The sequence below is a fragment of the Trachemys scripta genome, chromosome 4 (genome assembly GCF_013100865.1).
Source record: "Trachemys scripta elegans isolate TJP31775 chromosome 4, CAS_Tse_1.0, whole genome shotgun sequence".
Classification (NCBI taxonomy): domain Eukaryota; kingdom Metazoa; phylum Chordata; order Testudines; family Emydidae; genus Trachemys; species Trachemys scripta.
The window spans coordinates 134,235,772-134,248,772 of record NC_048301.1 but is presented as its reverse complement, the minus strand read 5'-3'; the positions used below and the strand labels follow the sequence as shown (position 1 = coordinate 134,248,772).

The following is a 13,001-nucleotide window of genomic DNA, read 5'->3' as shown; positions in this document are numbered from 1 at the left end:
GGCTATTGCCACTCGCTTCTCAACTGTGAGGGCTGCTCTCATTTTGGTATTCTGGTGCTTCAGGGCAGGGGAAAGCAAGTCACAAAGTTCAATGAAAGTGCCCTTACGCATGCGAAAGTTTCGCAGCCACTGGGAATCATCCCACACCTGCAACACTATGTAGTCCCACCAGTCTGTGCTTGTTTCCCGGTCCCAGAATCAGTGTTCCATGGCTATAACCTGCCCCATTAACAACATGATTTCCAAAGCGGCCCGTGGTTTGAGAGAATTCTGTGTCCATGTCCTCATCACTCTCGTCGCCGCACTGCCATAGCCACCTCCTCCTTGCCTGGTTTTGCAGGTTCTGGTTCAGCATAGACTGCACAATAATGTGCGAGGTGTTTACAATGTTCATGACTGCTGTCTTGAGCTGAGCAGGCTCCATGCTTGCCGTGGTATGGCATCTGCACAGTTCACCCAGGTTGTCTACCGTTGCTTTCACGGAGGGAGGGAGAGGGGGGCCTGATGACATGTACCCAGAACCACCCGCAACAATGGTTTTTGCCCCATCAGGCATTGGGATCTCAACCCATAATTCCAATGGGCGGGGGAGACTGTGGGAACTATGGGATAGCTATGGGATAGCTACCCACAGTGCAACACTCCGGAAGTTGACGCTAGCCTTGGTACATGGACGCGCACTGCGGAATTAGTGTTCTTAGTGTGGCCACATGCACTCGACTTTATACAATCTGTTGCCAAAAATCGAATTCTGTAAATTCGGAGTAATCCCGTAGTGTAGACATACTTAGAAAACTCCAACAATGGGGATGCCACAGCCTCCCTTGGAACCTGTTCCAGAGCTGAACTACCCTTAGAGTTAGAAAGTTTTTCCATATTGCCCCGCCTATAAAAGGAGGGCTAATGCATCCCTACCTCTCAGGCATGGCATAAGGATGCAAAGCAAGGCCTTATGCTCAACTTGATGATATGTCTGTCTGTCTGCATCTGCTCCATTCCAGAATTGCAGGGAATGTTGTAGGTTTCCATGGGTGGAGATCTATTGATCTGGGGGACAATGGGGGAACCAGAAAATCCTGATTGCTATGGTTATATAGGTTCTGGATACTGGGGTGAGGCAGTGACCTCAGGGTGAGGGTAGAGGTTAAGTTAGGGCTAGGGTGTCAGAGAGCTCTCTCTACTGCAGCAGAAAATAGGCATTCTGGGGGCTAGATTTTAGTGGCCACCAAGCTGCTGGAAGCCTGTTGCCTCCAAGATCTGACCATATATACTGAGCAAGGGAGTCACCCAATGAAATGAATGGCTGTGACATTTTCAAGAAAAGAAAGGAAGCAGTCCCAGGGCCTGTGGGACTCTGCCTACATGAGGCCATTGAGTATTTTGGCTGGCTTTTTCCTTTGTCTGATTGTCCATAACCATTTGTAGGGATTGAAACAGAGTGTTCACATCTAACCCTTCAGGGAGCACAGTGGTCAACAATGGAGCCTGGGCGCCTCTGCCTGAAGACACTTCCCTGCTCCAGCTCCTTGCAAACCAGAGTTCTCACTTTCCTCTGAAACCTCAGGCTCCGGCTGGTCCGCTCTGTAAATACCGGTTCCTCCCATTCTCGCTCTCCGCTTCTGACCCACGACCCCATCAGCCCCGGGACTGGCGTTTCCTTTCCTCGCCTCACGGAACGGATTGAAGTGCTGGCAGCAGTAGCCGCAGCCGGGGGACGGGGGGGGGCTGCAGCTCAACGTCCCCCCACCCCCAGAGCTGCCACCCCAGTTCTTACTCCTGCATAATCAGGGCTGGAGCTCCCGCTTGTGAATGAATTTCCGCCCCCCCCCCCCCCCCCCCCCCCCCCCTCCCCCCCCGGTTTTGCCCCCCCCCCCCCCCGGGGCCCGGCCCCCCCCCCCTGGAGCGTGTTCCCCCCCCCCCCCCCCCCCCCGCCTGCGCGCCTTTCCCTGCTGTGTGCGCGTCCTCCAGCACTTCTGTCTCCGTGAGCTCATCCTCCGCGGCAGCCAATGGGATCGCCCCGGCTCCTTCCCACCGAAGAGCGCTGGTGCTGGGGAGCCGGGCCGGCGCTCGTGGTCCAGGCTCAGCCAGGCGTGGGAGCGGGGGGGTGGGGGGCTGATGCAGCTTCGGGTCCAGCCGCCGGGGACCCCGAAGGGCTGGGAGCGAACACCCCGGTGGCGTCCATGCCAGGGGAGGGGACCATACGGCTGGGGAGACGCGCCGTGATGTACACGGCGGAGACGATTCCCAAGGGGAAGAACCGAGTGATGGGGGTGAGTGTGTCTGAGAGATGGGAAGGGGGGGGGGGGGGGGCTGCACTGGGCAGGAGTTGCGGGGACTGGTAGGGCCTGAGCCGACTCCGAGTGCCGGGGAGAGGTGGGGCGCTTCCCCCTCCTGGCCTGCGCTATGCAGGTTGTCGGAGGAGGATCATAGCGCTCCCTCCTGGGCTGGAAATCCAACAGCCAAAGCCCCCTGCCTCTGCCCCTCGGGGGGGGGGGGGGGCTGCCCGGAATGCTGTTCCTTGAGAGGCGCTTGTGTGGCAAGGTGACCCCCACGCAAGGGTGACCAGATGTCCCAGTTTTATAGGGACACTCCCGATATCTGGGGCTTCGTCTTATATAGGGGCAGATTACCCCCCACCCCGTCCTGGTTTTTCACAGTTGCTATCTGGTTGCCTTGCCTCTTGCTCAGGGGCCTGCAAGCCTGATTCTCCAGCTGATGGAGGGAGGGGCAAGCAGACCTGGGCTGACACCTGTTCCAGGTGGCACCCCCAGGTGCTGCCAGCCGTGGGATTGGCAGCTGGCCAGGGTGAGCGTGTCACTGGCAGCAGCAGGGGCTCTGGTCAGTGTCAGGAGAGCAGAGTCCCAGTGCCAGCACGGGCATAGTGTGAGGGTTCCAAGGCCTGCCCATCTGAGAGCACTCTGCTCTGCCTTGGCTTCCACGGTCAGCCCTGCTCCCTCCCTCTGCTTGGGAGGGCAGAGGCTGGCAGCCCCACAGAACCCCCTGGGCCTGTTCTCTCCTGCCAGGAGCTCCACAGAGCAAAGCACAGCTCCCAGACACAGCAGATTCATAGGCCCATTCTCCTGCTGGCAGAGGCTGAGGTTTCTGCAGAGCTGCATCCTAGCTAGGGGGTTACAGAGCTTTGCTTTGGCACAGCAGGGAGCATCTTTTGCAGGGCTCCCCTCTGGCTGGGTAAAGAGCAGCCCCCAAAAGGAAGGCTGCTGGCCATGCACGGAGGGGGATATGCTGGGGGGACATGGAGACCCCCCACAATCCCAGAATATGGCAGAAAAAGGAATCTGGCCCTTGCACTGTCCTGCCTTCAGGGCCTTTCATGATGCTCTTTCCAGACACCATTGAGGATGTCAGAACTCATCACACAGCAGTTCCTGTCTTCCCCCTTCTCTTGTTCTCCTCTGGCTCTGGCCTATGGTCCTGAGCTCAGTGTGGCTAGGAGTCAACCACTGCTGAGCACTAAACCCAGCTTGGTTGGGTGGAAGTGCTACAGCAGGTCACTTCACTGCTCTGCCTCAATTTCTACATCTATCAAACAGGGAGAATATGGGAGGGTTAGTTGATGTTTGTGTCACTGACCCCTGCTTGAGTCAATAGCGGGGTTTGAATTCTCAAAGCTAAATAGCACAAGCTACGTGGTGATAAGCTGCAACAGTGCCCTTAATGGCCCATACCTAGCCCATGCTGCATTTGCACAGTGCTTTTGAACTTTAGAGCTGCTGGGCACCCCTCTGTAAAGTCAGCAGTGTGATGGCAGGGGTGACTGTGACCCATGTTATTGCTGTGATCATTCTCTCAGACTATCCAGATCATGATGGGCTTCATGCACATCGGCTTCGGGATTGTCCTGACAACCATCACCAACGTTTACACCTCTGTCTTTGTGATTGGAGAGATCCCCTTCCTGGGAGGCGTGTCGGTGAGTAGCATAAATGGAACTGAATGAATCCAGGCTGGGTTGGCTTTCCATGACCATCTCATGTTCTCCCCTCTCCTCCCTCTTTGGGCTGGCTTTCCATGACCATCCTGTGTTCTCCCCTCTCAGCCCACCTCAGACTGGCTTCCCATGACCAACCCATTTTCTCTTCTCTCTACCCACTGAGGACTGGGTTTGTATGACTATCCCATGGCCTAGCCAAGGGAATTGTCTCTCACTTGCAATGTCTTTTAGAGGCACAGAGGATCGGAATGCTGACAAATTAGATGGATTATTATTATTTATGTTGCAATATCTCCTGGGGCCCCTAGTCCTGGACCAGGACCCCATGGTGCTAAGTGCTGTGCAGATACAAAACAAAAAGATGATCCATGCCCCAGGCCCGGATCCTCTGGGGTATTTAGGGACTTAATTCACTGATTTCAACAGGAGTCAAACTGCCACTTACCTTTGAGAGTTTGGGCCTTAGGGGCCCTGTGCCTGAAAGTATAGGGCCTACTTACCTGGAGAAACCCACCTTCCAGCCAGACAGCAGAGATTCCTGATTGCAGGAGTCCAGAGAGGTAACTGCTTTCTGGCAGAAGCAGACTCTGTTTCCTGAGCTCACCATCCTGTGAGGGATAATGGGGTCCATGCTCCCGCCTCATTTCCATCAGAGACGGATCCCTTAGGGGAACCAGAATTTATCCCAAAGTTTAAAGAGACCCACAGCTTAATAATATGAAGCTGTGAAAAAGACTAATGCAGTCCTAGGATGCATCAGGCAAGGTATTTCCAGTAGAGACAGGGAAGTGTTAATATCCATTATACAAGGCTCTGGTGAGACCTCATCTGGAGTACTATGTGCTTCCATGTTTAACAAAGATGAATTCAAACAGGAACAGGTGCAGAGAAGGGCTACTAGGATGTTCGGAGGAATGGAAAACCTCCCTTATGAGAGGAGACTCAAAGAGCTTGGCTTGTTTAGCCTAACCAACAGAAGGCTGAGGGAGATGTGATTGCTCTCTATAAATACATCAGAGGGATAAATACAGGGAGAGAGAGGAGTTATTTAAGTTAAGTGCCAATGTGGACACAAGAACATATGGATATAAACTGGCCATCAACAAGTTTAGGCTTGAAATTAGAGGAAGGTTTCTAGCCATCAGAGGAGTAAATTTTTGTAACAGTCTTCCAAGGGGAGTAGTGGGGGCAAAAAACCTAACTGGCTTCCAGACTGAGCTTAATAAGTTTATGGAGGGGATGGTATGACAGGACTGTGTACAATAGCATGTAGCTGATCTGCGACTGCTAGCAGCAAATATCTCCAGTAGCTGGTGATCAGACATTAGGTGGAGAGGGCTCTGAGTTACTACAGATAATTCTTTCCCAGGTGTCTGGCTGGTGAGTCTTGCCCACATGCTCAGGGTCTAATATTTGGGGTCAGAAAGGAATTTTCCCTTGGGTCAAATTGGCAGAGATCCTGGTGGTTTTTTGCCTTCTTCTGCAACATGGGGCATCGGTCACTTGCAGGTTTAAACTAGTGTAAATGGTGGGTTCTCTGTAACTTGAAGTCTTTAAATCATGATTTGAGGGCTTCAGTAACTCAGCCAGAGGTTATGGGTCTATGACAGAAGTGGGTGGGTGAGGTTCTATAGCCTGCAATGTGCAGGAGGTCAGACTAGATGATCATGATGGTCCCTTCTGACCTTAAAGTCTATGAGACAGTAATGGCATGCTCAACTGTATTATACTGTTCTGGCAGTAGGCAGTGCTGTGTGTGACATTCCTTACTTAAGCTCACAGCAGCCATTCCTGACAGTGCATTAAAGGATCTTACAACATATGCATCTGGTGTATATAATGAAGCTCTGTAACTAGGCCATATCTGGTACAGATGCCTGATGGGCTAGTAGCAGCCCTGCAACCAGCCGTGAACAAGGTGTACCTGACAATGATCATTTCCCCTTCCCCACACAGTTCATCATTTCTGGCTGCCTCTCTATTGGAGCTGAGAAGAACCCGACTGAATGCGCAGTAAGTCCTAGCACTGCCTTCTCTTTGGAGGCTTTAGTTTAACTCCACTCGAACCAGGGTGAAAGCAGAATGCCAGGCAGCAGGTGAACACAAAGGCTGAATTCCTCCCCTCCCCCAGGAGGTATGGTTTCTGGTGTGGGAGAGGATCCTCTCCAGGGCAGGGGTGGGGTTCACATGAAGTATGTGATGATATTTCATGGCATCCCCCTGTAGCATGTGGTGAGGGTTTGCCCACTGTTAAAAGTTCAGGGAGTGGAGAGAGAGGTTATGTTGCAGTCCAGTGGGTAGGTTTGTGTGAAGATCAGAAAAGTCCTCACTCTAAGTCCTGAGATGTTTGTCTGAATGAGGAAAACCATGATCTCAGACATATTCCAGGGAGAGGGATACAATAGGGAGATGGCCAATGAGTTCTATGTAGGCTCGTAACCTTCGTCCACCAATAACAGTTCTCAGTTGCATAGCTGCAGCCATGTTATGAGGAGCTATAACCAAATTATGGACCAACCTCATGAGGGCCAGCTATACACCCAAAGTTCAGATGCTCCTCCAAACTTGAGCAACACAGGAACTGCCACACTGGATTAGACCTAAGGCCATCTAGCCCAGAACCCTGTCTCTGATGGTGGCCAATATCAGATGCTTCATAGGAAGGTGCAAGAAACCCCATAACCTGCCGCTATTGAAAGTTCCTTCCTACCCACAGATAGCTGATGACTGGTTTGTTCTCTGTAGCAAGAGAGTTTATACCTAGTCTAAATTAATTTTAATCCTGTCTAATGTGGCTATGGATGTTCTCATTCTCCATATTAACATCTAATCTTCCTGAGCTCTTTGGTCTGCAAGATCCCAGGCTGGGAACATCATCTCATGATCTCTGGAGTTTCCTATTACAGGTCAACCCTCGGAAAAGCTTCAGAGGCTGGGTTTTCAGAATGTGGATTTTTACCCCCTGGGTCCAGACAAAGCCAGGATACACAGATCCATGGTTTCAGATTAGAGGGTTGGTTCAAGTTACTTGCAAGATTACATGCAAGTTACTAGCCAGCTTCCAGCTGATTATTTATTTCATCCACACCTAGCAATATCCCTTCCCCCCTCTGTGTGTATGTTCCAGGTGAAAGGAAGCCAGACCATGAATGTCATCAGTGCCATCTTTGCATTACTTGGGATAGTGGCTTTTATAATAGACCTGAATATAAATGGATTGTACCACTCCAACTATGACTACTACAACTATCTAGTGATGGTAAGTGACTGTCCAGATCCTGCCGGCGGCTTTCTGATCACAGATCATTGGTTTGGAATGAACATCTTGGGGAGATCTGTTGTTGCTCTAAGAGAGATGGAGACAGAGGAGGATCTAGCCTTCTTTGTAGGTATGGGAACAGTGGCAAGGGGGCTGAGATGCTAAGGTGATGAGCATGGCACAAATTACATTGGCATTGGTTGGCATTTTGAGAGTGACCCCCTTTGTAGACAAAAAATGCTGCTTTTATCAAAATTGAAACGTTTAAAAATGTGCCAGCAGTGACAATGTTTTGTTTAGGAAGAAAAATTGGGGAAAAGCAGTTTTGAAAATGTCAAAATATCCCATTTCAGTATGTACAGAACAGAACGTTTTGAGAGGACTATTTCAAAACAAACTTAATTGTTTTTTATATCTTTTTAAAGAAAAAAAAAGTATAAAAAGGTTAAAAAATTTTAACCTTTTAAAAGAAAAAAAGTATAAAAAGGTTAAAATTGGAATGAAAGTGCTTTGTTGAGGTGGGACCCTAAACTACACTCCCTGAATCTTCACACAGCACCAGCAAAACTCCTAAGTCCTTGCCCCATCATGCACTGGTCAAGGCATAAACTCTGAGATAGATTCCCTTGGAGAAGGGACGGGGCTTCCTCTTTGTTAGCGCTGAAGTCTAAGTCAAGAATCTGAAGGGGATGTGTCCAGGACATTCTAGATGCTAAATAATATGGATTGAGGATTAGAGAGAGACAAGGTGGGTGAGGCAAAATCTTATATTGGACCAACAGAAGTTGGTCTGAAGCAGAGCTCTGTCTAGCTGGAAAGATTGTCTCTTTCACCAACAGAAGTTGGTCCAATAAAAGATTTTGCCTCACCCATATCCTGGGGCCTGCACAGCTATAACCCTGCAAACCTGGATTGAGGATGACACTGCGGACGGATCCTCATCTGGTGTAAATCGATGTTGCTCCTTGAAGCCAATTCAAAGCTGATTTACACTAGTGAAGAATCTGGCCCTTGGGGTGCAACATCCTGGCAGATAGAAAAGTCTGAGCTGATACCGGGGGGGCCCACTGGAATGGATTCTTGGTGTACCTCGTTGGATGAGAAGAAGAAGTGGAACTGGATTTTTGTGCCTCCAGGAATGGACTCTGGGGGGCAGCTCGAGGCAGGAGAGGGTGTGAGTTGTATGTAGCACACAGCAGCCTCAGCCCTGGTCGAGGGTATATGGTGTTAATGGCTATGCTGTTGTGGTTTTCTGTTCTCGAGCAGGCCGGGAACGGGATCTCCATCGTGCTGCTGATCTTCACTATCCTGGAGTTCTGCATTGCAGTCGCCACCGCACTCTTTTGGTGCCGGGCAACCCGCCTCAACTCTCATGAGGTGAGCGTTTTGATCCCAGGGGCATGCTGACCAGCTCCATGTCTGGGAAGCATGGCGAGAGATTTGCTTCCATTTAATCCCATCCCTGTTTAGCAGAGTATATCTCAGGGAGGCAATAGTGGGGCTATTAGTGGGGTAACATGGGCGTGGTGGCCACTATGATTCAAATGATGCCAGGAAGATGGCAGTGGGTGTAGCGGATGCTGCTGGTGAACAGGACATGGTCCAGTGGAATCATTGGAGAGATGTCCATGGACCTCGGTGGGCATTGTCTCAGTTCCTCTGAGACTGCATGCGGGTGATAGTGGTGGTGATGATGATGCCAAGTGGTGGTGATGATGATGCCAATCAGAGGCTGATTTCCCTGTTTTCCAGTCCATGCTGATTGTGCCCAACACCATCAGGGCGGACCTCATGGTGCCCACTGCAGAATTGCCTCATCCGCCAACTTACAGTGATACGGCCTACGATCCGAAGGACCAGTCTGAGTGGGGGACCCAAGAAAGAACCTGAGGAGAAGTCGGCCCAAGAGCAGAAGCAGCAGCTCCTCCTTCTCTGAGGAGCAAATTCTGGCCCCTTGCCTGCATGACAGATTTCCTTCAGTTACTGCCAATGTTCTTCCCACCCCAGTCCCTGTCTTGAGTTCCGAGGGACCTGCTCTCCCCTTCTTCCGGGACGGGCTCAGGCCTGTGTGTTGCCCACAGATAAGACTTTAAAGCATGTTCCCCGGCCAGCTCTGCCTTGAACCAAGAGGTAACATCTAGGCTGCATGGGGAATTGGTCAATGAATCTGTCAAAGGGGCAGCACGTCAGCTGTGCATGAGTGCCCCCTGGGCAGAGAGATCTGAGAGCAGGCAGGGGGCTAGAGTGAAACATGGGGCAGGAGCACCTCCAAACAAACATGTGACAATCACCCGTGTATCTAGCCGCGCTCTCCCAGGCCCGCATTCAACCCTCCGTCAGCACAAACCCAGCACAGGAACAGGGAGTAGCAGCTTGGAATCCTGACCCTGTTCTAGTTAAAACAGCCTTGAGGGATGCTCTAATTTGCACCTGGCTGCCCCTGGTCCTCATGGCAGCTGGGGAATAGTCAGTGCACAGAGCTGCCCTGGCCACACACCCTGGAAAGTCCTGATCCAGGGGTCTGCTGCACTGGGGGAACGGCCAGGGGTGTTGCTGCTTTGCACGGCTTTGGAACAGCGTAGCCAGTGTCCAATGGCTGCAGAGTGACTATGGCCCCTCTCTCTTCATCACTGGATTTTGTCCCAGGCAGCGACCCAGACAGGCCTTCACTGTGGGTGGGTGAAGGGCACAGACTTTGAAGCCTCCAGATCATTGATGCTAATCTAGCAGCAGCTCAGCAGTGGCTGAAAAGCGTTATCATCTGACAGCCTGGTGTCCCATGCAAAATGAGGCCTAGTTCTTAGTAGGCAAGGCCACCAGGTAACAAAAACCCCACTATGATGGGCCTCAACTCCTATGACACACCACCCCGAGGGGTTGGCAACTGCTCTGCAGAGCAGGGCAGGGGGTAAGGGGCCTGGGCCATAAAGAGAAATTCCCCATCTCCCGGTTCCTTCACAGATAAAAGGCTGGAGAGCCCTATGTAGACAGAGGAGTCATGGCCTCCCAGGTAAATATGGCTGCCGCAAGAAGGAAGCCATTGGTTTATAACCAGTCTCTCTATCCTCATGGTGTAGCCAGTCCCCAAACAAATGGGCATGGCTTTTTTCTCCCCTGTAGTGTGACTGAGTGATTTTTCTCTAATGCTTATTGGCTTCTTTTGAGAAGAGCCTTATAGGGGAAAGGTGCGTGGGAGGGTTGGGTGGGGGAGTCTCCCACTGGCTTCTATAGACCTTGCATCAGGTCCTTTAAGAGCAATCATGGGAAATTTCTTCCGGCTATAAAAAGCCTATCTGGAAATCAGGGATCCTTAGCGTAAGGTGACCTTTATAACAGTCATCCTTCGGATACGTCTACCCTGCAATAAAAGACCTGTAGCATTGCCACGGCTGGCCTGGCTCAGCTGACTAGGCCTTGTGGGGCTTGAGCTGCAGGGCTATAAAATTGCAGTGTGGATGTTCGTGCTGGAGCCTGGGCTTTGAGACCTGATAAAGGCAGAGGATCTCAGAGCCCTGTCTCCATCCCAAGCCTGAACATCTACACTGCAGTTTCATAGCCCTGAGCGCCCCAGTCAACTGACCCGGGCTCTGAGACTCAGTGACATGGGTTTTTTACGCAGTGTAGACATACCCTTGTGGTTGTAAGTTTGGTAACTTATAGGAACATTTAAGATATATTGAAACTTGCCTAAATGTCCTGCATCTGGCTCAATCTTTTTATGTTTGGTTGTATTTCTGGTTGTTTTTATTTTACTTTTTAAATAAACCATCTGTTTAAAACTTTAAATCCTGATCTCTGGGTATTTTGTGCCATCTTGGAGCGAGATACACCCTTGCAGCCAGTCTCTGTAGACATTAGAGCTGGGTGAATAATGGAATTTTCCATTTGTTGGCAATTTCAAAAAGTCGAGACAAAATTTTTGTTTGGGATCAAACCAAAAACACAAATGTTCAAATTTTTCGACAAATCACAAAGATAAAAGCAATATTTAGGATTGAACAAAATGTTTTGTTTTCACAAAACTGTAACATTTTAGATTTTGACCATTTTTAGATTTTTTTAAAAACAAAATGAAAGGAAATTTTGAAATGAAAAGTTGGTTCAAGCCAAAACATTGAGGGGTTACACTTAGAAAACATCAAAACAATTTGATTTTTTTCAGGAATTTGGGGAGGAGCGTTCCCCAAAATGAACAATATGGCAAAATTGACATGAACTCACAAAACATTTTTGTGTCACCGAATCTGCATTTGTCACCAAAAATAGTTTAGTGTGAAAAGTTTCACCCAACTCTAGCAGAGAGCCAAGGACTGAATGGCACAAAGAAAGCCAATGCCTTTCTCCACTCTGGAATTTATCATTATTTCTATTACCACAAATCTGGTGCCAGTATTGACTGGCCCAAGCAGGCAGTGGTCCCTGATACCACCTGCCTTTTGGAATGCTACTCCCTAGGACGTGCTGTCTGAAGTCCAGCTACGCCAGCCTTTCTGGGCTGTGTTTCACAGGAATCAGCCCCACAGCCTTCTCCGTATTGGGCACACGACCCAAAGGACAGTGGAGAAACTTCTCAAAGGCGAGCATTGCGGGTAAGTGTTGTATGAGCAGCCTATTCATTGAGATGAAGGTGTTTGTGACAGGGTGCACATGGCCTTTAGGGTTCTCTACAGGAGGCCCCATGGTCCTGGTACACCCTGCCCCAGGAAGCAGCGAAGTGGGAGGAATGAAGCAGCAAAGGAGCTCCTGCAGGCCTCTCTGGAGCAGCCATCTTGGAAACTACAGATACGTGACCTTTCAAGGGCTAGTGACACCCAATCAGAGTCCAGCAGGCTCAGGTAAAAGGAGCTTCAGGCCCTTAGCAGGGCAGTGTGGAAGCTGGCTGGGAGCAGAGGAGCAGGGAAATGTGTTTCTCTCTGGCCACAGGAGCCTGAGGATTAGCCAGGGTTTTTCTGTGGTTGCACTTGTATAGCTGGGTTACCAGGGAGAGAGGGACCTGATCAGGGGCGCCGGACCCTCCACCTGCCCTGGCAAGTGACACTGGGAGGGCAGGGACATGGGCTGGGGGCTGCTCTTGGGCACCCCAATCCAGCACCCAGGGCAGGTGGAGAGTCCGGGGCTCTCCACAGCAGCTGGGGCTCCCTGGGTGGCTCTTACCATGGCCTGGCTCCAGCTTCTGGACTGGCCAGGGGGCGGAGCCTTGGGGGGAAGAGGAGGAGCAGGAGTGGAGCCACAAAGGGAGGTGGGGCTCCTGCATGTGTTCCACTTTTCCCTTTTGAAAAGGTGTTCACTCTAGGGAACTAGCAACCACCAACTGAATTGAGCAGTATATGGCTGATGTTTATCAGGTCCCTGGGTTGGGATCTGGAGTAGTGGGCAGGCCTGAGTTCCCCCACCAGTGAAGTGGTGTAAACCCCAAGAAGCGGAGGACAAGCCTAACCTAAGCTCCAAGAATGGGACAGGACTTGTTTGGAAGCCAGAGTGAAGAGCTGAATTTAAAGGGTTCAGAGCCAGGGCTGAAGACTTTGGTAAGAGCAGATAGATTGTTTATTTATTGGACTCTGCCACCCCAGAAGGGGTTCATTTTGGCTGTGTGACCTGGCCAGAGGGCTGAGCCACTGAAATCCCACCAGGTGAGGCTGACAACCTATAGGGACACCAGGAGCAGGGAAAGGACTACAATACTGCACCCAGCCACAAAGAGACACTCAAAGGATGAGTCCCGCTTACAGCATTAAAAATGATTTTAAGGATACATCAGAAGGCGGGTTACTATATATAGAAACATAGGCA

The 13,001-nt window shown here is 50.7% G+C and overlaps 1 protein-coding gene across 1 annotated transcript; it reads left to right on the top strand.

The window, feature by feature from the left end:
* Positions 1-1,936: 1,936 nt before the first annotated feature.
* Positions 1,937-9,353, top strand: LOC117876007 (membrane-spanning 4-domains subfamily A member 15-like). Its single transcript, XM_034767687.1, has 6 exons — positions 1,937-2,270; positions 3,812-3,931; positions 5,909-5,965; positions 7,080-7,211; positions 8,478-8,588; positions 8,964-9,353. Exons 1-6 carry the CDS (start codon positions 2,007-2,009, stop codon positions 9,099-9,101), a joined length of 822 nt encoding a protein of 273 aa, XP_034623578.1. The 5' UTR covers positions 1,937-2,006; the 3' UTR covers positions 9,102-9,353.
* Positions 9,354-13,001: the final 3,648 nt, after the last annotated feature.